The sequence below is a fragment of the Pezoporus wallicus genome, unplaced genomic scaffold (genome assembly GCF_028554395.1).
Source record: "Pezoporus wallicus isolate ANWC-B61680 ecotype Strahan unplaced genomic scaffold, APGP_CSIRO_Pwel_v1 contig_6732, whole genome shotgun sequence".
NCBI classification, from domain to species: Eukaryota; Metazoa; Chordata; class Aves; order Psittaciformes; family Psittacidae; genus Pezoporus; species Pezoporus wallicus.
The window spans coordinates 2,559,600-2,582,978 of record NW_026638638.1 but is presented as its reverse complement, the minus strand read 5'-3'; the positions used below and the strand labels follow the sequence as shown (position 1 = coordinate 2,582,978).

The 23,379-nt window shown below is 40.8% G+C and overlaps 1 protein-coding gene across 1 annotated transcript in view; it reads left to right on the top strand.

Annotated features, from left to right (window-relative positions):
• Positions 1-255: 255 nt before the first annotated feature.
• The window catches only part of UBE2E3 (ubiquitin conjugating enzyme E2 E3), a 57,311-nt gene continuing 34,187 nt past the window's right edge, over positions 256-23,379 (top strand). Inside the window, exons 1-2 of the mRNA XM_057411651.1 lie at positions 256-485; positions 2,625-2,675. Coding sequence (XP_057267634.1) covers positions 292-485; positions 2,625-2,675 — 245 coding nt within the window. The 5' untranslated portion in view covers positions 256-291. The remainder of the gene's footprint in view (positions 486-2,624; positions 2,676-23,379) is intronic.

The following is a 23,379-nucleotide window of genomic DNA, read 5'->3' as shown; positions in this document are numbered from 1 at the left end:
TCTGTCTCATGCCTTAGAACAAAGTCGACAATTGGCATATTGTTTAAAGTATGAGAAAAATGCGAGTGGGCTTAAAAATTGGAAATATCAGTATTTTCGGAAGTGTAAATATCACTCAGTAGCTGTCAAACTGCAGCCCCGGGGGATGAGACAAAGAAGTGTATTTCTCTAGTCAAACAGAGTTGTCACCAATTCAGGTGTTCTCTGGAACTTGGGGAATGGCAAGAGGGAGTCCTGCCTTTGTATTAACTCTGCCTCTTTGCTTCTCCTTCCCCAAAAAAGCTCCCCACGATGTCCAGCGATAGGCAGAGGTCAGACGATGAAAGTCCCAGTACCAGCAGCGGTAGTTCGGATGCAGATCAAAGGGATCCACCGGCACCTGAACCGGAGGAGCAAGAAGAACGAAAACCATCTGCCACCCAGCAGAAGAAGAACACCAAACTGTCCAGCAAAACTACTGCTAAGCTGTCTACTAGTGCTAAAAGGTAAAGGGAACGCTCTGTACAACAATCTGTAGGACTTTTTACGTGGTGTTTTGTGACGCGGCACTTCTCAAGGTGAAGGGGTTCTTGTAAAGCTGTGCGGGAAAGAGCAAAGTACCGACTTCTTGTAGTACAGGAGCCTGCCAGGTGATATCTTCATTAATCCAAGTCTTACTGGGGTAGTAAAATTACATGGACTTGTCATACGTCTTTGGAGGAGTTGTTTGAGAACTTGGTAACTTACAGGCTGGCTGGGGGGGCACCTAAGTATGTCTTGTACTGGCAAAAATGTGGGAGAGAGCATCAGCTTCGGCTGTCTTTTTTGGAGTTAGGTTTCCATGCCTGATTGGTGTTGGGTGGATTTCTCCTGGTGTATTTTATTATGGTCTGTAGACTGATGTCAAACAATGCTCTTTAATTAAAGAAGTCACAAAAGCCCAGTGGCTCCTGTGGGCTGCGTGACTGGCTTTTCATGTCAGTCCACAGGAGAGCCTTCTACGCCTTGAAGTTTGTTCTGCAGTTCTTTCAGGATAAACTTTGGCAAGTTTTCTCCCTTAGGATCTGTACCTTCAGACTATGGCGTTCTACAGGTAGCCTCTACCTTTAAATATCAAAATATTCAGAAACCTTGTTTAAATATATCTGTTGCATTTTTATTTGCGTATAAGGTCACTGGCAGTCCAGCTCTCAAGACACACACTGATAATTTTCTGTAAGTAAGTTCAGCCATGTGAAATAGGCAAACTTTAAATCCCTTGATTCCAGTGCTCTTTGGAGATGAAAGATAACTTTGCAGTCCTTTCTCTGGAGTTGCTTTCCTTTACAAACGTCCACAAATATTCGATAGCAAGAAAAGCTGTAGAGTGGCCATGGTAGCTTTAAGTTTTGCTTATTTCATGTGAAGACTGTGGTTCAAACTTTTAGAAACACTTTAGTAATTATTTATTGGACTAAAATTCAGTAAATAGTTTTTTAATGTGTTAAAATTGCTGCAGAGTATGGCTGGGTGGCTTTGATGACTTTTGAGATTGTTAAAGAAACCCTTTGAAATAGGACTGGCTAAAGAAAGAGCTGCTATGTAGGCTTTGTAATTTGTTAGTACTTACCTTTTTTGAAAGGCATGAGATGCAGGATTTCCAGACTGAGTTTTTCCCTCTTGCCTTTTTTTCACCGAATTGTTGCAAGTCTAATTCTGTACATCTCAAATAGTTTGGTAGTCTGACTGAATTTACTGGTAGTAGGGCAAGGGTGCGCAAAGCAGTTATGTTAGCTTGTATTTTAACACTTGCTATTCACACAGAATTTGTGGTCTTGCTCATATAGCTCCTTTGCTGAAGAGAAGTCTTATCTGATTTGTTAAGAGGAATTTACCATGTGTCTTTTGAAATTGCACCTCTTATATACCTGAATAAACTGTCAAATTGACAAAAAGTTTTCCATATTCCTCTTCTGGATTAACAGCTTGGGAGTGGTTTTAATAAAGTAAAGCTAAGCACAGATTATGTCAAGTTATTATTTCACTTTTAATCATGTAAATACAGCTACTGTATAAGGTTGGGGGACGAAAGGCAGCAGAAGGTGTGGCGAGCAGCAAAGTTGATCCAGAGGAGATGACTCCAGTAACAGAGACAGCTGGCAGATCTGGAAATCCCCTGTTTTAAACACACTGCAGAGTAGTAGGTAAAATAGTGTGCAAAGTGTGTGCCTGGTGGCAGCGCGGTTCACGTCCTGAGCCCCAGTCACAGGTCTGTAGCGCTGGCTTAAAGTCATTGTCAAATCTGCCTGTGCAGTTTCCCCCCTCGCCTCATTTGCATATTAGCTTGAAAAGAAAATCTCCCTGGCAAAAAGTCCTCGGATGAGGAAAAGAGTTACTTTTCTGGATACTTGTAGGAGATTCCTACCCAGCTCAGTTGGAAGCGTTCTGTTTACACGCAGCATGGAGCAGGAAAAAAGCTGCAAAGTTTCTCAGCTGTGGGATTTGGGTTATGCCTCTGAGAACAAAGAGGAAGCAGCCATGTTAGCATTACTGAAGGCAAAGCCAATCTTGCATTTAACTGCATGGTGGTAGAGGGCAGTGTAATTCCCTGATTTATTCTATAGACTATCTCAACTGCTTTGTGTCTGTTCTCATTTCACCAACAGAATCCAGAAGGAGCTAGCTGAAATAACCCTTGATCCTCCTCCTAACTGCAGGTATGTAACAGCTTCTTAAATTGTGGACGGTGGTAGGAGATTAATGTGCTCAGGCTAACAAATGGGAAACTTAGTGTTCACGGCCAGTGGCTGTTAGACAAAAAATTGTGTGCAGCAGATGGAACAAGCATAGGGAACCTTTGATACTGAAGTTTGCTATTTTGTTTGCGTGTTGGAGGTGTAATGGTTAGTGATTGATGTACACAGTAAAGTGTATTCACTTTGGTTTTTGTAGCTTGTCACTGCCTTTGTGAAACATTAATTTATATGAACTTCAGAATACCCTGAAGCTTCAACTTAATGCCTGCATGTAGTTTGAACTGGCTTTTTGAGTGCCAGGTTTATAGAGTTATCACTTCGTTCTGAAGTAAGGGTAAAGAACCATATGTGATTTTTATACACTTAAGTGTGTTGCTTAGCAGTTAGATAAAGCATTGCCTTTAAATTTACATGTCTGTTGGTCAAAGGGGTAGTCTCTTAATAGAGACTATTCTTAAGGAAGTTCTCAACTTGGGAGATGTTTCTGTTAGGTTTTAGGAAATGAAATTGTAAGCTTGGAAGATTGAGTGATTGAGTGCTAGATAAAGTGTCGGTAACCAGAGCTCGTGATCTATAGGAAAGTTAAATGGTGGCATAGCTAGCTAATTTCTTTAAATCTTTTGCATGTTTTACTGTTGTTTAAAGGATGCATAAAAGTTCTCATTAGCTGTGAGCATCCGGTGTTCAGATTTGCAGTAAAGCTGTTTTCATTTGATGCATCTTGGTAAGATTTCTGACTGCAAGGTATCTTGAGATTAATAGCTCCTGTGTAACAGCAAGCCTTGCACATGTGTGAAAAATGCTGGAAGTGCTTTCTGATTTTATGTCGGAGTAATTTGGCTTTCCGAATAGTTGGAAAAGTTTGCTGCAGGTTTTACAGCAAGAATTGAGTGAGATGTGAGTTGTTCTTGTGTCTGACTAGTCCGTGAAAGCAGGGACTAACCAGAGCTGTTTTATTGAATCTGTGGTAAAGATGTCTTACCCTGAGGTCTGTGCTGTAGATTGCCTGTGGCTGTCTGATGTATTTGCATGCAGGGTCAGGGGCTCTACCTCTTCAGTAGAGCCAAATGCCTGTTGGGTTTATTTGCTGATTTTTCTCCTTGGGGAAGTGGGAGGTATTTTGTTTTTAAATAGCTGTTTTAATGCCTTTTAATAAGTTAATGGAATCTAGTTCTGTATTGGTCATGCACTTTATACTTGGACCCTCAAAGAGGGGGCATGGTAGGAGAGAAAATATTTAAATGAAATAGAACACCAACACTTTGCCTTATAGTTGCTAAAAAGGTTAATTATAGCAGTTTTGGATACAGCAAGTTGCAGCTCGGTTTTTAGAAAGAGAAGCCACCCCTCTCAAACTCTCCATTACCATCTGATATTTAGCTCTCTAGGAAAGTATGTTCGTCTCATCACAAGTGTATTGCAGGGAGTTTTTCTTGTGAGCTGGTACTACCAGATGCCCAGAGATGCTGTTGAGAATGATGAAAACCCCCCAATGTGCCTAAAATTACTCACATTTCTCTCCTACAGAGCGTAGGGGAAAAGATTATTTTTTTGCCAGTGAGGAAGTCAGTGCTACTGTTCCCATAAGTATTTTTTAAGAGGAATTTAGTCCTTTTACTCAGTAACAACTGTATGATGAATGCATTTTTACTTTTTGAAAAATAAAAGGTATTTACGATACCTGTTGGCTTCTGTAACAGAAATTCTGGGTTCTCACGATGAGCAGTTTAAAAGAGTTTCAGTGCCTGAAGGATTACTGTTACATTGGAACTGACTTGTTAGAAGGAGCCTTTCTGGTATCAGGAGGTAAATGCAGCTGTGTGTTATGTGCAGAGCAGTTGAAGGTTGTAACACACTTTCTTACAGGGTGTAGTAGCACAGATAGGGAACAGACTGACACAGCAGGCATATGACACCTCTTCATTGCTCATCATGCAACAAGCAGCAGAACGCTACGTCTTAGATTTCTTGTAAAAGAAAAAGAACTTGTAAAAAAATATTTAAAAGCCTGCATAACTTGGACACATTCATGTGTGCTTTAGCAATAAAAACCCTTGTGTCGTAAGTTCTCCCAAAGAGATTTCTTCTTGTGGGCTTGTTTCTCCTCCAGTTCTAGAGCACAGCCTTATCATTTGCAGTCCACATGTTGCAGGCTTCACAAGAATACAACTGCCAACTGATGCTCTTGGAGGTTGATGGTCCTTCTGGTTACTCAGTTACATAAGTGAAAAAAAATTACCAATATTTAAAATATGATAATGGCACATGTAAGACATTAAATGTTACTTTAACAGGATACAGTGCAAACACTGAATACTGTTGGACTCTCCCATATCATGTTAAACACTGATGGCTGCTGCCAGTTCTCACCTGCTGGTGTAACTGCATGTAGAGTTGCTCTGTTGGATTGATCTGAGGCTGATTTAGCTATTTAAAAATGTCACCGACTGGTTGCACTGTGGTTCTCATGCAGAAGAGGTGTAGGTTTCCTCAGCACTTGTATTTCGCACAATTGCATGTGTTGCTATAACATTTGTGTTACAAAAATGCCAGAGCCCCAAGAAAGCCCCGTTTCTGGGTGTGTTGAGCAGACCTGGGCTGCACATTAGCTTGTATTTTAGGCACTGGGGTAGCAGAATGACAGGCACAGTGGAAATGTGTAAAAAGCAGGTTTTTGCTTGCTTGTCTCAACAGTTGAGATTAATTTCTGATTCTGTTAACTGGACAATGAACTGTTAGAAAAATCATGTTGTCATGAATCATGTTGTCGTGTTTGTGAGCTGTGAATACAAGCTGCATCTTTGGGGTACCGAGTATAAAACTTAATAACTTTACGCAGGTAGCTGTCCTCTTTAACATACAGTAATTCCTGTGATTTTTATATGATTTCAAAAACAGAACACTGAAAGCAATAAAATTGTATTTGATCTTAAGCCACTAAGGATGTTGAAAGGAAATTACGTATTGCTTGTGCCTCACGTTTTCTTCTGTCCAAGCGAAGAGCTTGAAACGAGTCAGTTACTGTCCAACACGCACGGTAGCACTAGGACAGATAGGTAAACTGAGGATGCAGGTATCTGATCCTGTTTTTTCTTGCTTTTGCTGGCTTAACTCAAAGCGTGCTACTCGGTGCAGTGTGCTGTATTTAATTTCTTTTGTGCTTTTAATAGCATAAAGCAAAGCTAAAAAGGTCTTGGCCCTATTGCTCCTAGGCAGCTCAGTTTCAAACCATGGCCAAGCACACATACTTCAAGGTATGGAAGTGTGCCAAACCCCACCGTTACGCATTCTCAGGAAAATGCTGCAGAAGTCTTGCACGTAATGCATGGTAAATCTGGACTACAGAGATGCTGTTAAGTAGGTTTGATATATCTGAAATAACCATTTTCAGTTCACAGTGTAAATCTGTTCAGATCAGAGATCACTGTTCCATAGTTAAGGTTGTATCTGAGGCTGCTGTTCTGACCTGCCCGATGTGGAGGCTGCAGCTCAGGTGGAGCAGGGCAGAGCCAGCTCCGATGCTCCTTGTGTTTCCTGGCTTTTAGGGCTGGCACGAATGAGGCCGTTCCCAGGGGTACAGTGATTTATAGCAGCTTCCTTTAGCTGTTCTTGGCTGCCCTGCTGATCCACAATAGCAAAAAAATGTATTCCCAGTCTTCTTTTCCTCACCACTCCTCATTTCCATTCCAAAATTAATCATTGTTCATCTTCATGGGAAAGTTTTTAAAGTTCAACGCAGTATTAAGTAAATTTAGTAACACCCATGCCAGCTTAGTTTGTAGTTTACAACCCATTTTACAACAAATCCAGTTTGGTATAAACTGTGTAGGAAATCAAAGCAAACACCAGAATCAGTGTATCCACTCAGAGCTTAATTCATGTGGTTTAAAAAGAGGTGAGCTCAGATAGTGCATCTTTCCCATACAAGTGGGAGGATTTAAGCACTTTGTAATCTGTTCTGTCGGTTTGCTTTAATCTTTTCTGTTTGTTAAATTAAACATCAGACATCAGAAAGCAACAGGTTAAAAAAAAAAGAAATAAGGAAAAGGAAAAGAAGAAAGGCCGGATGAAACACGTGCCTTAGAGCACTGGTCAGAGAGACAGCTTTCCTCCTTCACAGCTGCTGGGAAATGGGAATTCTTACCAAGGGAGAGCTGCTTGGATCGTCCCAGAGGCTCCCTGCTCTGCCTCATGCTCTAGCTAGTGAGTGCCTGACCTGATAGCTCTGTTGAAAAGATTTTCCTTAACAGGGATTACTGTCTCGATTACTGTTTATTTTCAGGCCTTGTATGCTAATATATACTAATGTGATTCCTTGAGCAGTACTACAGAAGGAAGCAGTTGATGGTTTTGCTGTTTGTAGCATTTCCTAGGCTCACAAGTAGGTCGATAATTTATGAGTGGTTCATTTTAAAATTACTTATTTTAAAATAACACTCTGAAGTATGTGTACTGAGTACAATGGGAGCAAGACATGTAGGGGGTTTGTTTTAACACAGGATTCTTCTGCTTCCTAAGGACTGCATTTGTCCCTTTCATTACTGCCACATCTTGGGCTAATTCTATGCTGTAGAGTGTTGCCAGCCCAACCCCACAGTCTGGAGTTTAACACAAAGAAAAATGCCTGCAAAACCCTGGCAGACGAATGCTATTACTGGTTTAGTTATGGACCCATGAATCCAGATGTTTGTAACTGTCTCACTGTGGTTATTACCCTATCAGTGGGGAAGCACTGCAGCATGTATTTAAAGCAATATTGCGAAGGTGTTCTTCACACCAGCAATTTAAGCTCTTTCAGTTGAACTGTCTGAAACAATGAGGAGCAACGAACAATTGTGCCAGTGGTGCAGGCTCTTCCACGTGCAGAGGTAGCGCTGGGTTTGAGCTAATGCAGCCTTATGTTAGCAAGGAGGGTGCCACAGCTAAGCTGGTGGAAGCCTTCCTTTTGTTAACATACTCTGTCTACAGTAAGGTTATAGGCAAATGTTTACTCTGCAAACAGTTGTGCCTGTTGAAGATGTTACTGCACAGCTGTGGTTTGCTCCTGTTCTGCTGTAGAGGTGACTACTCCAGTCAGTAAGTGAAGCAGATTCATATGATTACTCCATAGTGCTCCTCGGGGGGGGGGGGGGGGGGGGAAGGGGAGAGAAATAATAATAATAATAAAAAAAAAATCATCCAAGTTTGCTTAAACGGTTTAAATAGGTGATTCAAAAGAGCTCTGCTGGCTTTTTCCTCCCTCCCTTCAGAGTAGGCATTGTTCACACAAAGCATTTTGTCAGGCACACCAGGATATGAATAAGTCAATCCATTCCTTTGTCTCTCAAATGTAATAAGTTTCCATCTCTCCTTTGTCAAAGCCAGGCATTAGTTCTGTTGCTTTTCTGAAATCAGTAGGAGGAAGAATATTCTGAATGCAGTCGAATACCAGGCCTACAGTATAGGATACTGTAGCAAACACATGTGCCTGAGTCTTCACATGTACTGTTTTTTTTTCCCACTCAAGCTGTTGACTTTTCTGATCAATGGCAGTCCCCCAGTTTTGTGTTTATTCTGTTAATTTCTCATTGGGCAAACCTCTTCAGATTGCTAAATACCGAGTCTCACTGAGAGAAAAAAAAAAGATGTCAGTTTTGCTTGTTTTCACCTCCGTGGTGAAAACACCAACTGTGAATACTAAATATTTCCCTATAGAAGGAGAAGTTGATTAAGGTATGTAAGAGACAGTGTATTAAGAGTTACGTGTAGAAGTGCCTCTGCTGAAGCTGTATGAGCAAAATCTAAAAAGCCTCACCCAAACTCCACTGGATAGTGTATCTTCTGATAGTTACATTGTACTTTTTGTTGTCTGCCCAGCACTATCTCACCGCCCTGTGCAATGCAAGAAAGCTGAAGCTTGCAGGATGGTTTTGAGAACACAAACCCACACAATTATTTCTCACACTTCCTTCCCTCTACAGAAGTATGCAGTTACAAAAATATAATGAAGAAGGTTCTCCACTCCTGTAAGAACATGTTTGCAGTAGCTCTTAAGGGAGTATTGAAATACTACTTTTTAGTATTGTCCAGCTCCAAACATCATCCTGTGCTTCTTTCTAAAGCAGTTCCTTCGTTGTTAGTTGCTGAATGAGTGGCTCGCAGTGATGTAAAGACATGTTTAGCTAGTGATAGCCTTGATGTGTCTAGAATTATTTCTACTAAGCATTTTCTTCCATTCTGTTTTTTCACTCCCTCTTTCCTACCAGAAGAGTATAGTCTAGGTCACAGTAGGAAGGAGTGGTATAACTGAGCACAGCAATCCAAAGTCTGGTATTTCTGTATTTCTGTCCATTTGTAGTAACAGCCTGATTGTGCCATCTTTATGTGTGCAGAATGGCTTTTACCTTATTTGCCACTTATTTGCCAATGTGTCGCTTAAGGAGGAGGAATGAAACAAATTTAGAAAGGCATTTCAGTAAAACATTGAAGTGTTAAGTAGAGCCCCAGCGCACTGTTATTTAACATGTTTTTATTACAAAAGAAAAATGCAACAGTGGCAGATTGTGTAACTCCTGAATGTTTTGAATTGGGAGAATATTTAAATTGCTTTCTTTTTAGTTGAGACTAGATGGCACATCCACTAACTCAAAATGCCTGAAGTTTGGGGGGGGGGGGGTGTTGTTTGTTGTGTTTTTACCTGTGCTAGTGTCAACCTCTTGCAAGCTAGAAACCAAGCTTTTTTTAACCAAACCCCACACAGTGAATTTCTTATGCAAGTAATCTTAGTAACATAGTTAAGACAGGGTTATGCAACACAAATCGCCACCTCTACTCACAGGAGTAAGTTTTCATGCCTGCAGATTTGCAGGTTAGGCACTTGTGTAAGCAGTATTCACAGTGCTGTTAGACATGCTTTTAAATATCTCTGTTAGTCAAAAGGTTGTGTAAGTCTTACACTAGCTCTCTTCAGCATTATTGTCAAAGAGCAAAAACAAAATCATGGCTGTCTGTCTACCATACCGTTGTAGAAATAGTTCATACACTTTTCACTCTGCTACTGATGGTAGAGAACTGACCCTCATTGTGTCTGTGTGGAAGCAATAGAAGAGCCCAAGCAGGACCAGGTTCTTAAACAATTCTTTAAGTGGTGTTGTTCAAAAAAGTGTGAAACTGCAAAGCCATGTGTCCTTAGATTTAAGGACAGATCTGCTTTTCAAATATGCATTTGTATAACCGCACAAAGGCCCCTCAGGCTCTGTAGTAAACTGATTAAAATATACCATGTGTGTATATATATATATTTCTTTTTATACTCAAACTCTGCACTGCTTACCACTGCCAGCCTGTCATACTTAGTTTGAGATAAACAGTATGTGTGTCAAGGTCTTAGCACACTGAATGCTTCCCCCTCAGACTGATTTGTCTGTGTGTATCGGTTACTCTTCTTTGATTTTATCTTCACTTTTACAGAGTTGGGACACCTAGTTTTAGTTCAAATTAAGAAAGTGCAAGTGTAAGAGAATTAGCTAAAGTACATTAAACCCTTTATTTAAAATGAGTCGACTACTTCATACAAAACTGATGTGTGGAGATTTCCTGGAGCTGGTGTAACTAGGATTTGCATAGATATGGAACATTTCAAAACAGGTAGTACAGACATCATGAAAAAATACCTTAAGCATGTTTTCTGAGTTCAGAGCTAAGGCAGGAGCAAGGGTATCCACCTGCCATCTAGATCAGGATCAGGCATACCACTAAGTTAGCCAGGAACGATGCTGTAACCTTAAAGTGATGCCTTTGAGCCAGTAACTGCTAGTGATAAACGAGTCCTAGCCTGCTTGCATTAATTTGGATTAATTCTCCCTGTGCAGAGAGTGCGCTATACTCTTATCTAGTTCAGAACTGTGGTTGGAGCAGTTGTTAATTTTATAGGACTTACTGTGAAACAGACTGGCCAGATCTGTCAGGAGCTCAGATACAGGTTTAGTCGACAGTGTTGAAACTACTGTTGTAAGCATCACTTTCAGAAACTAAATGAGGGGAGAGATTGCCTCGAAACACCGCAGTGATCTGTAGTTACCAGTGGGTCACTTTCAGCTTGGAAGAACTTGTATAGAGGGCATGTAGAGGACCATCCTGCAGTCATTAGTAATTGATGTTTTCATTATTGACATGGTCATTGGGCTACAGCATATAAATATTGCATTTGCAGGTAGCAACAGGGAGGAAGGGGTTGTAGGCACACTGGAGGACAGGACAAGAATGCAAAGTGAGATGGGCAAATATAGGAAATTACCTTAAAAATAGCATGTTATTTAATAATGAGAACTGATAGGCACGGCACTTTAGTAGCATAATCAGCTGTACATGTCCATGGGAAAAAAAAAGAAGACTGGATGAGAAACAGTTCTTCAGAAAAGGGGTAGCCACTCTGAGGATCATGTGCTTTCCAGGAGTATACAGTATAAAGCTGCAGCAAGAGAAATAAATAGAGCAGCAGTCACGATAGGGGGATGCATTAAAAAAAAAAAATAGAAAAGAAATGCTGGGGACATGGTATGTAAAGCCATCCCATTCTGTTCAGCACTAGAAAAGGCCAGCTGGAGTACCTCATCCAGTGTTAGGCACAACACTACAAAGCAGTGTGGGGTAGCAGGAAACAATACAGGTTAGAGGAAAGAAAAGAAAGAAGGAAAGGAAGAAAGAAAGAGAGAAAGAGAGAGAGAGAAAGAAAGAGAGAAAGAAAGAAAGTAATCTTTGGATATAGAATTGAAGAAAGTTGCTGCAAAGCAGAACAGGCAATTGTTGCTTGTCTTGCCTGGTGGTTATGGAGAGCAACTTTATCATAACGAAGACCTAATTTAGATGTGAGGAGTACCTAGCTATAAAGACACTATGCATAAGGAGGTTGTGGATCTGCATCACCACTGGTTTTTAAGAACAGAGTTTAGACAAATGACTGGTAGATGCTTATGATACTTAGGTACTGTTATTTCTGTCTTTAAGCAGGAAATGGACTAAGTGATCTCTTGAGGACCAGTTTGATCAAGCTATCTGTGATACCAGATTTAAATGACAATATTAAAGGAAAGCTTATCAGGAAGTGATTTTCCCCTCATTTAAAAACTATTTTAATCAGGGTTTTGTAGTATAATCATCCGGGAAAATACACAGTTTCTATGATTACAGGCAACAACAGTAACAGCAGTTACTGGGAAAGTCACTGGAAGTGCACAGGTTGTGTGCTGCTATCAATTAAAAAAAGCAAATTACTAATGATTTTTATTTTTTTTTCTGCTGATTCCCCTCCTCCTCATTTTATCTTTGTTTTCCTTTTGGGTCCAATCCTACTTTCCTTGCACAAAGTTGTCACGTGCTGCTAACTAGAAATAAGCTAGCAAATGTCATAAATTCTCCAGAGGTATATCAACTTTGTGAGAAAGTAATAGCACAGGTTGTGCTATAGATCCTGTTTTTTTATACTTCATGTACTCTGTGCTCGGATTCTCTGCTTTTGCTCCACAGTCACCTCTAACACTGAGAGAAACAAAAGCAAGGGACGTTTTTTTTCCTGCTTCATTGAGGCAGTTTGTAGTACATACGCGAGCCCTCATGCATCTGTGCACAACACCCAGACGGATCCAAGCACATCAGAAAAGAGTTGTATAGCATACTGCCTCTGACCATGGATCCTGTCTCTAAGCACCTTCTGGAGTCAGGCCTCAGAAGATGGTAGTGAAAATGTAAGCAGCCTGGCAGGTTTCCAGCTGATGAGTTAATGCTGCTATAAACTTCAGTAGTTCCTCTCTGAGGCATGCAGAAGGGTGCCGTCTCTGGGAACGCAGCCAACGAAGGCAAAGAACAGACGGCAAAGCTAAAGGCCAGCCTCAGGGAGTCACAACACGATTGTCTTTGAGGTGAGTTCCTCCCTGGCCAGAAACCCTGCATGTAGCTGCAGCGACTGGGCAGGAAATCAGTAAGCACAGTAAGGTACATGTTCAGTGTGAAGTCAGTGTGACTTGTGGATGCGTGATTAGCATAGCTTGAGCAAAGGTAGTGATGTCCAGCACTCATGCAACTGCTCATACTACTGGGGGTTCTCAGCAATGCCAGGTCAGTTCATTGAGCTTGAAGTTGCAGTGAGGCAGTTTAAGTTTGAACTCGAGTTATCACTTCACCCTAAAGCCTAGGCATGGAAATCACCAAAATATTGAAGACAGAGTAAATCAGTAGAGTGTCAGGTCAGGTCACATTTTATGGGACAAATGGAAGGCAAACATCAAAGAGAAATATTGGTGTTTTCCTTTCCATAAAGGAAGGTTAGCAGCAGATCAGTAGCTATGAAATAGGAGTTATGTTCAGCTGATGGTGATTCTAGCTGTGAAGCTGCAGCTATTGTAGCAGACAATGGGCAGCCAGATTCCTCCCGCACACAGGCACCTCTTCTGACAAACAAAGGACTTGTCTACTGTGCAGTCACTGCCTGGGGTGTTCATGCTTTAACTAGCTTTTGTCCTTCCCCCTGGTATCTCAGTATCAGACCTCATCCAGGCTGGAGGATCCACGGGACAAAGTGAAGTGGTGCAGGGATGGTTAGTTGACATTGAGCTCTGTGTTATTGTTGTACATTGATGCATATCCTAACTTGTTTGTAGGTACCTAAGGCACATCTGTATCTAATTAATTAATATCAAGGGCAGAAGCATCACAGATTAAGTGACACCCCCCCTTTGCAGACACCTTGATGGCCCAGTGGACCAAACCCATTATGCCAAACCCCAGTTTTGGTTTAGAGTTTCAGACTTCAACATCTTTAAGGGCGGGGGGGAAGGGGTGGAAGTTAAAAATTTGGTTTAATTTCTAGCCTTTAAAGCAAAAGCAAAGAGAGGTCTTAAGAGACTAAGGTCAACTTGTAATGAAATCTGAAACCATCACTGTATTCCTATGGAAGCAAATTTAAGTGACCTAAGTTATTCAGCACAGCCTACTGCATATTAAGCATAGTCTGAATGATTAAACAAATTTCTTATGCAAAAGGTAGAAATACTACACAACCTAAAATTCTACAAGTGTGATTAAGCAGTAATCACATCTGAGAGAGTGATCTTCACATAATAAACTGAAGCACAGTCTGTGGGTGTGAAAATGTTTGCTTCTCTGGAGTAGATATTTTGTATGATACCCATATGAATTTTATGCAGCCAGCTAGTGCCTAGCTTCACATTCTTCTTCCTCCACAGAGTGCTGGGATTCCTGGGGTAGTCTGAAGCCAGAATTCCAGCTGATATACTTACTTATACCAGAGCAAACACACCATAAGTTAGTTTTTTAAAAAAGAAACCAGTTACTAAAAAAAAAAAGACATCACCAAAACAGAGCAGTAAAGAGAGCGGTGATTTGTTTGATAATATACAGTACCAGATTTTAAATGGATCAATAGATGCAGAAATCAATTACTTTCTACATGATCTGAGAACAAATACAGTGAAAGCATTTTTCTTTCGGGTGTTTTTTTTGACTCTTTATTTTTCATGGTAATACCCCAGACTAGCTTTTTTTTTAAAGTCTTTGGTTTTTGTTAAGCCTTCTTGGGTATTTTTTTGTCTTAGGAATAGAAGAAGCAAAGTAATTTCTTATCAGTTGGAAGGCAAGCTAACAGTTAGGATCGTGGGTACTAAAGCAACCACTGTAGGCTGAGTTGTTCTCTTAGATATAAAGGTCATTCTGGGCAAAGTTCCCCAAAGTGTGCTTTCCTAGAAATTAGTGGAGGTGGGGTCAGGGATGGAGTAAATAGAGATGTGAGCTGCAGTGATCAGGTAAATCTTTTGTTACCAATTTATCTTCTTTCTGTACAAAAACCGAGCTCTGTAAGAATATGCCATGAGTTAGACTTTGGTACTTCTCATCTGGGCAGAAGGAACTGGGAACTCTTACTTCCTGTGAATTGCAGTTGTCTTTTGTGTGATTTTTCTGTGCTTTGCATACAGTGTCTAAATAAAGATAGAAATAGCTATTTGTTGAAGGTCTAATAAACTTAATTTGGCCTGGCATTGTGTGATGGTGATCCTTAGATGGTGATCTGTCATGCTTTAATGGAAATGGAAAGGAGGAGCTGGTTCTGCAAGTTGATGCCGAGGTATAAAAGCACCTGTGAGAAGTTCTGAGCTTTTTGTGTGGAACTATGAGATTACTACAGCTTCAGTGCTATTACCAAATATGTAAAGCTGTTTTCAGTAGTAGGTTCTTTTAATAGGTGTTAGAAAGCTGAGAGTTAAAAACCCAGCTTGGGTTTTGTTTTTTGTTTTTCTTTTAACAGTTAAAAGGGTTGCTTTGCTGCTTTATGCACTTTCTGTAGGTGGTTGCTGGCTAGAGAGATGGAAAAGGTGTCTTCTGCTTTAGCTAATCTTCATCTTTAGCTTCTATCCCTTCAGACACAACCAGTGAGAAATCACATTACTGTTGGTTTGTTAATACAGTTCTCCAGTGTTTTCAGATTCTCCTTAAAGTTTCTTTCTATCCCTTTCCCAAGGGGAATTGGTGGTTGCAACAAACTGTCTGGTGTATGGGTTGTGGAGGTTTTCTGGCTCAGTGCTTTATTTTACGTGGTGGGTGCAGAGAAGCCTTGTGGCGCACATTGGTGCTGTGTACCAGCCACATCCCAGTCTCTGTGGCCAGGTGTGTCACTGCTCTCCAGCCTAATTCAAATGCTGGAGAAGACAGTCAAAATGTGAATTTTTTTGTTAAATCTTCACAGCAGCACCTTCTGCTTTGCATGGAATGGCGTTAATTTTGTACCTGGTATGCTCGTATCTGGACTGATGCTTGATGACAGAGTGGAAGCACATGAAGGATTGAGTTAGGGGGGAGGGTTGTGGAATGAGTCGAACATGTTTGCTGGCTCCTTCTGTTAGGTGTTCACTAGTGAATAGGTATGTGCTGACGTTTTAAGTCCACACTGTGCTTTTACTAGAAAAATAAAAATTCCTTGGATCCTTGTCCAATCTAAGCATGGAGGGGGGGAGTTCTGTAGTCTGAGGCAGACAAAGCTTTGCTAGTCTAGAAATCGTAAGCCAGAATTAATCTGTCCTTGCAAATAGTTAAGCTGTATGTAACATTGGAAAAATACATCTTTGAACTTGGGATGCAGCTTTCTGGATTTCTTGGCTGCTTTCTGGTTTACATGGCTGTGAGCATGTCATATTGTTGAGCTCCCTGGCACGGCACTGCCAGCTGAAATAGCCCCAGTCCCAACAGGGTGGTAAGGCTGTGCGCTGGCAGCTCCTTCCCCTCTGAAGGGTACCAGTACCTTCTGCAGGCAGCCTAAGTACAGGACTGAGCCATTCAGTGAATGAATGTGACTCCTCATTCTGCTGGATGCTCTTTAGGCCATTTGCATCTCTGAATTGCTCTTGTGTACTGCTCTGTGTTGTTAGCTGAGGAGCAGGCTGTGCTTGATACTTGTGCTGTAAATGGCTACGACCCACTTTTGAATCAACCAGAACTGTAAGAGAGATTTTGGTAACTCTCTGTTTTCTGGCAAATGCGAATTTGTTGTGTTTAACTTTTCTTTACTCCTGTATTCAGATTCTGACCTTTGAAGAGTAAATGCAGATAAAGTCTCTTATCTGAATTGTCAAACTCAGCTGTGCTTGCACTCTTCTTTTGTTATTAAACATGTGAGCAAGGAGACAGGAGGGACATCGAATGTACCTCTTCCTACACCTGAGATAAGCTGGATGCCTCCCTTCTAAAATCCTCCATCCAGGCTGGGCAGCTTTTTAGTAAAGATGAGACGTGCTCACCAGCGTGATAGCAGCTGGTTTCAGGAAGTGGGAAGAGGAGTGCTGTTTGAAAAATGCTGCTGCACCAATAGAAATACCACTTTGGTTGTCCACTTCTTGAAAGTGTGTGAAGAAGAACAGGTAGTTACGAGAGACTATTGCCCTAGGTCTTAGTGCAAATCCATTTATACCCAGAAGCGTTCCAGGTTTGTTAACTGTGGAAGACCAATTGACTTTTGAAGCCTGAAGGATAAAGAAAGGCAACACTGAATTGTGCAGTGAGCAGTCCATGCAGTGCACTGAATGTTATTTCTGAAAGTAATTCTGTTGATCTGAAGTCAGTTGCTGATCACAAAATGGAGGGATTTTCTGGTTAGTTTTGCAGTAGATGCATGTTATTAGCAAAGTATGCCTGACAAGCGGCATCCATGAGATGCTGTGCTGCATTTGCTTGTGCTTTCCGTATGCAACATCTCTGGTTGGTACAAAGTCAGCTGGCAGAGTGCAAAGCACCATGAGTCATCCTGGCACTGCTGGAGTGTGTCACTACAGTCTCTAAGCTAGGTGCAGTCAGGACCTTGACTTTTATCAGGTCTGTATGCAGAACAGAACAGAGGAACACACCTTTGTGCTCTTCTCTCCTAGGCTAGGTGTATAAACTGCAGTACCTTGAGTGTTTGAAATTCCACCAGCTACACATGGTCCCAAGAAGCTGAAACCTCTGTTAGGAGCAGATGTGCGTTTGGGGCAGTCCAGCTCTGCTCCAGAGCCAGCAGCACCAGCCAAGGGCACCTCTTTCTTCCAGCGAGGAGCAGTGGTTGCCCAGCATACTAGTGGTGTAGCCATGCTTTGCTTGTAGCAATGACTCACAATGACTGTACTAATGAGTACTGTCCCTCTTGGTCTGTCAGTTAGTAGTTTCTTGCTTTTTTTTTCTAACCTCTGAAGTTTTAGTATTGGAATCTGGATTGCCACTGGAATAGAAATTTGGGGAAAAATATCTTCTCAAGTGAAGTTTGAAAGATACAAGCTTTCCTGTAAAACCTTCATGTCCTCATTTTTGGTATCTCAGTGAGTTGTTCCTGGTATTATTAATTCTTCTGGCAGGTGGGGTTAATTTATTTGTGTATTAGTCTTCATGCTGCTGGATGAATTATAGATTTAATTATGGTCCAGGTGCTCAGAGCTTTGTTGTTCTTCTAAATGTGAAATATAAAGAAAAAATAAGTCTGAGTAATATTTTGGCTTGTTGAGTAAATGTAAACATCAGAAAACTGTGCCAGAGTATAAATAAAGAGAGGATTTACTCTGCAGAGAATGTTATTATCTCTACTCCAGGGTACTCTGCTTTGTGGGCACGATTAGTGCACTTCATTATACTGGGACTCACCTTTTTACAGCTACTACTTGTGCAGCAGAAGATAAAAAGCTTTTACCTACAATTCCTTGTATTTTCAGACAAAGTTTCTTTTGCAATTGCAACTGATTACTAGTGGCCAAAGGCTGAATGGAGTTAACATAGCCATAACAAGAAACACTCCCTGATTCCCTGGTAGGTGTAAGTAAGCTACCTACTTGTAGTGTTCCTCTTCATCTGTGTTACTAGATCTTTCCTTTTCTGTCTGACACAGTGTTATTCACAGTCCTCAAACAGTCTCATGCTGCAAAGCTATTTATTTATGTTTGTTTGTTTCTTGTCCTAAACCAGTTTTCCATCATACTTCCCCTTAATCTATATAAATATTTACTTTTTGGATTACATTTAATTCCATGAGAACTCTTTTCATAACTGGCTGTTCACGGTCAGGCCCGAATAAAAAACCCATGAAAAAATTCTTTTCTTTAGTGAAGTGTCATAGGGTAGTTAGGGAAGGGGCAAATGTATGAGCTATGTTAATTAACTGGGACTTACTTCTCTTCATTCCTCTTTGTTTTCTACATTCTTAATTAGTGCCTTTCTGCTTTGTGGCCCTGAGTCAGAGAAAGGACACCATACCTTTCCCACCTTTTCCAGGAAAATGTGTGTATGTTTAAATGGTTTTCTGAAGGGAGTGTGAATTAGCTGGCACTAAACATCACTTGGCAGAGCCTGTGGAATAATGTGCCTGTGTGTCTGCTGCAATACTGGGGACAAAAAAATACAAAGACTAGGCTTCTTTAATATATTTCATCATTATAATATGCCATTTCTACATGCAGTAGTATGAAGTTTTTAGATGAAAATTGACTAGTTTATTCTTGAAATTGTCCCCCTTTGCTCCTTTTAATTTGGGGGTCAAAAAAATTCATACCGTGATTTCATTTTTCTTCTTAGGGCTGCATAACAGCTACCCTCAGGAGTCTGCTGTTCCTCTCCTCAGACAGAAGTAACGTATTTGATGCATCTCCTGAGGAAGCAGCCAAAAGTTCATGTTCCGTCCTCATCTTTAAGCTTTTTCATTTCCTTTACTGACACTTAAATGAAGTTACTAGCACAGCCATTAAGGATAATTCTGTAGAAGTAGATTATGTAATTATTACAGTTGTATTGGGTTTAGTATGAAGTCAAGTCTTGATGCTGATTCTTCAGTTTGGCCCAGTACGGCAATGCCAGTTTGCCCTGGTTGTTAGCTATGAACGAAGTGTGTGCATGGTGTTGGAATCTGAGGTGGGTAAGGAATTTGCTTTGGGGAAATCAGCATGTTTTAGAGCACTTTGATAATTGATATGAGGTAAGAAATGAGATTAAATGGAATGAACCCCTTCTCAATATGTCTGTATTTTTTCCTTTTTCTTTGATGCTCAGTGCTGGGGATTGTTTCCAAAAGTTTTGATGGTATTACTTTATTTGATTCTGGTTCATTGGTGTTGATGTTATGAAGAGCTGTGCAACCGACTTCTTGGTATCACTGATGCTAGTGGGCCTAAAAGTGGATTCTTGTAATTTTTATAAGCTCTGTTGTACACTACAAGTTTTGGTTAGGGATGGTGCACATGCCATTTCTTTATCTGAATGCATCTTTAATGTGGCTAAATTTAGAATAAGATTAGGAAGTAAACTCTTGATAGGGATTTTCCTGCTACAGAGCCTAAATTTAGCTGCTCTTTTATATAAGCATAATTTTAGATCATGAAGTACCTGCACTTTGTGGGAGGTTAGTGAATGAATGGACTGGGGGCTGACGATGTATAGGCTTTCAAGTCCTTTATTCAAGAAGGAAATGCAGCTGGTGTCAGCATACTAATTTGGTGGCATGCGTTTATAGGAGGCTTTGTGTAGCTGCTGGGTGTTGTGTTAAAACCATGTCTTCATTTGGTACATTTGTTCGTTTGTTGTGTCCTTAGGTTATTTAATAAAACATGTAGTGAAACACTAGAAAAGCTCCCGGACTTTGTCTTCCAAACAGCTATTGCTGTAAGTGTTAAGGTTCTTCATATCTTAAACAAAACAGTCTTCTTTACAGCAGAAGTGTGATTCTGAGGGGTTATTTACTCATCATGTGTTGCTGTATGTTTTTATCTTGAAACTGAATAATATAGATTAGGGCTTTTCCCAGTGTTGAAAGTCAAATCGAGTGCACTGTAATTTCTGGAGATAAGAATGCTACTATATAGAAACCTTATTAATGTGAAAAACATGCAGGAAACAATTCAAGACAGTGCCTCAGATTCCCCTTGTGTCTAAAACTGACAGCCTTTGTGGGCTTCGCTCATGTATTTTTGTGTCTGGTTCTATATAACTGCTTATAGTGGCACAGCGCATTAAACAAGGTTGGCTTTGCACCACTGAATTGTAATCAGTCTGATCTCATTATTACTCCTAAATCTTGGTTCGCTGTAAGCACACTGTAGATGCTCCCTGCTTAGTGCTCAGGAACTCTTTCCTTGGAAATTGTGTGCCTTTTTAATGTGTCATGGCTCAATTATCACATTTGGTTTTGGCTGCCAAAATAGCCATATATATTGTCTAGCAAGTGACAGCCTGGGCCTTTATCTCTTCCTGGCTGTTTGCCAGCTGTTTAATTGCAGCCCTGTGTTTGCTGTGTGTCACATCTTATGGTGGTCTATTATACCCAGCTAAAACAATATTTTGAAAATGTTTCAAATGTAAACTAATTCTGTGAGACTTTACATCCTGTTATTTACATGATCTGCTGAGGATGTAATGGAGGTCATTTTTTCCCCTACAAATACGAACATTTGTACCTCCAGTCATCTCGTGAATTTCCAGGGCAGAGGGAAGACAAGACTGGGATGCATAAATGCTCTCTTGTCCCCTTGAGAGATGTAATTAAAGCTGTACACTTTTCATGCAATTTTTCATTTGTGTTTTCTAAGGCATTTTTAAAGCCAAGTATTCTCTTTGTTTTGCCCTTCAGAAAAGAGCAAGCACACAGAAACTGGGCTGAGATCTCAATGGGAGTAGCAAAGCCTATGGGCCATATTTCTGCTCAAGCAGATAGTTGGGGTGAAGACAGTGTTGGGTTTTGAGTGAATGGTGTCTCAGAGAGGCAGAGAATGATGCAGGCAGCACATTTGGTTTTGCAGCCGCCTGCTTTCTCTCACGAAAGACTTAAGGCTCCTGTTCTTCATGGCAGAGCTGAACTGCTGATTTGTGTCCTACAGCCCCACACCGCCCAGGGGATGGATAGAGCTATGCAGTGTGAAACCAGAATATTAGAGGGCTAACCACTCCGCTGTGTTCAGTGTGCAGAGAATCCTTGGACTAAGTATGAATCCAGTTTTCCCTGCTCCTCTTTGTACAGCTTTTAATCTCTTGCTCACTCTCTCTGAAGAGCGTATGTCTTGGAGAGTTTCAGCTCCTGGGTGAGATTCCTATCTGGTGCAAACTCTTTTAGCTTTGAAAGCAGTTAATGTACACTAGCTAACATTCCTGGCTATGTAGACTTTTTTGGCAGAAACTTTGCTTTTCCACTGCTTAAAGAGGAAGTCAGGATTTGTTCTATTGCTTGTTTAATAGGAGGAATAACATTAACAAGAATGACATGATAAAAGTCTTGGGAAACGGCTTTGCAGTTTTAGGTCAGAGGAATACAGAGCAGAAGAGAGCTTAAGAAAGATCCAATTTTTGTGCAAAACACTAGATTCATAATTAAGTAGTAAGTGTTGGCTTTTAAAAAAGGAAAGAAAAAGGTAGCCTATAGGCAGGATTAAATCTACAGGATTTTTTTCTTCTTAAGTAGAAGGGAAAATACCCCATCTAGCTTAAGCCATGTAGCATGGTTGAAGAGGCGTGATACTAAAACGGGCATTTTTTAAAAGGAAATAAAATTGTTAAGAGCACTCTTAAACCTGCTTTCTGGAAAGTTTAGCTAGGAAATTTGTGGTAAACAGCCCCCCCTCATGCACACCTTTTTCAGAAGCTGACCTATTTAAGTAAGTTTACAAAGTGAGTATTAAAAGATACTTAGGAGAGAGCTGTGCATATATACAGCTGGAGTGTGAGTGATTGTGGCAGTTCTGCTGTGCTGTCACTGTGTATCTTTTCAGGAAGTGCATCAAAATAGTGGCTAGCATTGCTTTGTTGTAGCCGATCCACGTAATTACAGGAGTTTACAATGTGACTAGTCTATCTAGTGTCAAAAAAGGCCACTTTGTCGTGCCTGACTTTCTGCTTGACTGAACTCCTCCCTGGTCCATTAAGCTTTTGTGTAAGTGCTGTATTTAGTGTATTTTGCATATGAGTTTCTTATGTATCTCTAATCACGTTACTTTCTGGTGAATCTGAAGACACCATCGACATAAGTTTTGTGGTCTACAGATAAAGTGGGTGCTATGTATGTGCTGCCTGGTTTGATAAGACAGGTGTACTTGAGTGCTGTTGACATGTAGACTCTAGGCAGCCTCTTGGTGTAGGTGTTTACAGGACTTGTTAAGAAGTTGTTAACTTCTGAAGAGTAGTTATAACACTCAGTTATCGATACTGTCTCATTGAAAATGATGGCTTATGTGTTAGACATATTCACTGCTAGTTAATGGTGGCTTTGGGAAAGTGAAGTGCTTTTTACCATCTGAGGTCCTCAGGTAGCACTGGGAGTTAGATACAAGGAAGTTAAATCCCAGCAACACTTACACAAAGCCCAGCACTGGCAAGGCAATGATGTCACTTACTCATCATGGCTGAACATTGGGTAAAGGAGGACAGGATCAATAAAGGTCACAAGAATGCACAGCCCATACTCCACTACAGACTGATGAAGCCCTGAATGCTGAAATAATGAAGTATTGATCAAAGAAATTGGTGGCAAAGGGAGGTGAGAAAAGGTACCTGTGCCACAGTGAAAGGTACAATGCGGTGCAGCCAAAACACAGAGCCTAGTGGCACCTGGGATGAGTGTAAACTACCTGCAAGTGCTGGGGCTAGAGGGTTTTGTTTGGCTTTCCACACACTGGATTCCTCTTCCTTCTGCAAGTCCTGTTTCACAGGCTGCTTTTATTCTCAGTTTCTGACTTTCTGCATCTTGTCTTTTTCTCTCCCATCTTCACAGCTGTGAAGTGAAAATAACTGGGGCTGAACGCTGGCTTTTTTTCAGTGGGATATTTGTTGTATATTTGTAATGACTTCCTTTGGTGACTCAAAAAGAAGAAAAATGAGATCCTCTCCAGGAATGTGCAGCGTGTGCATGGTTAAAGCAGGCCTTGAAAAGGGATGCTTCCCTTTCTTGTCAAATTGGCTTTGGTTTCTCAGATCCATCACGCTGGAATGCAGCCCTGAAATGCCAATTTTCTTCTAAGGAGGAAGCAGAGCCAATTGATTTAAACTTCTAGTGTGTCTGCTGGCAATTTCCACCAGAAGCTAATTACAGCTAGCAGCTATTGCCAGCAGACAACTGAGTGAGTGGTTCCACCTCTTAAAGAAGAAAGTTCAAACCTGCACAGGGTTTCTTTCCAGTTGAGGTTGTAAG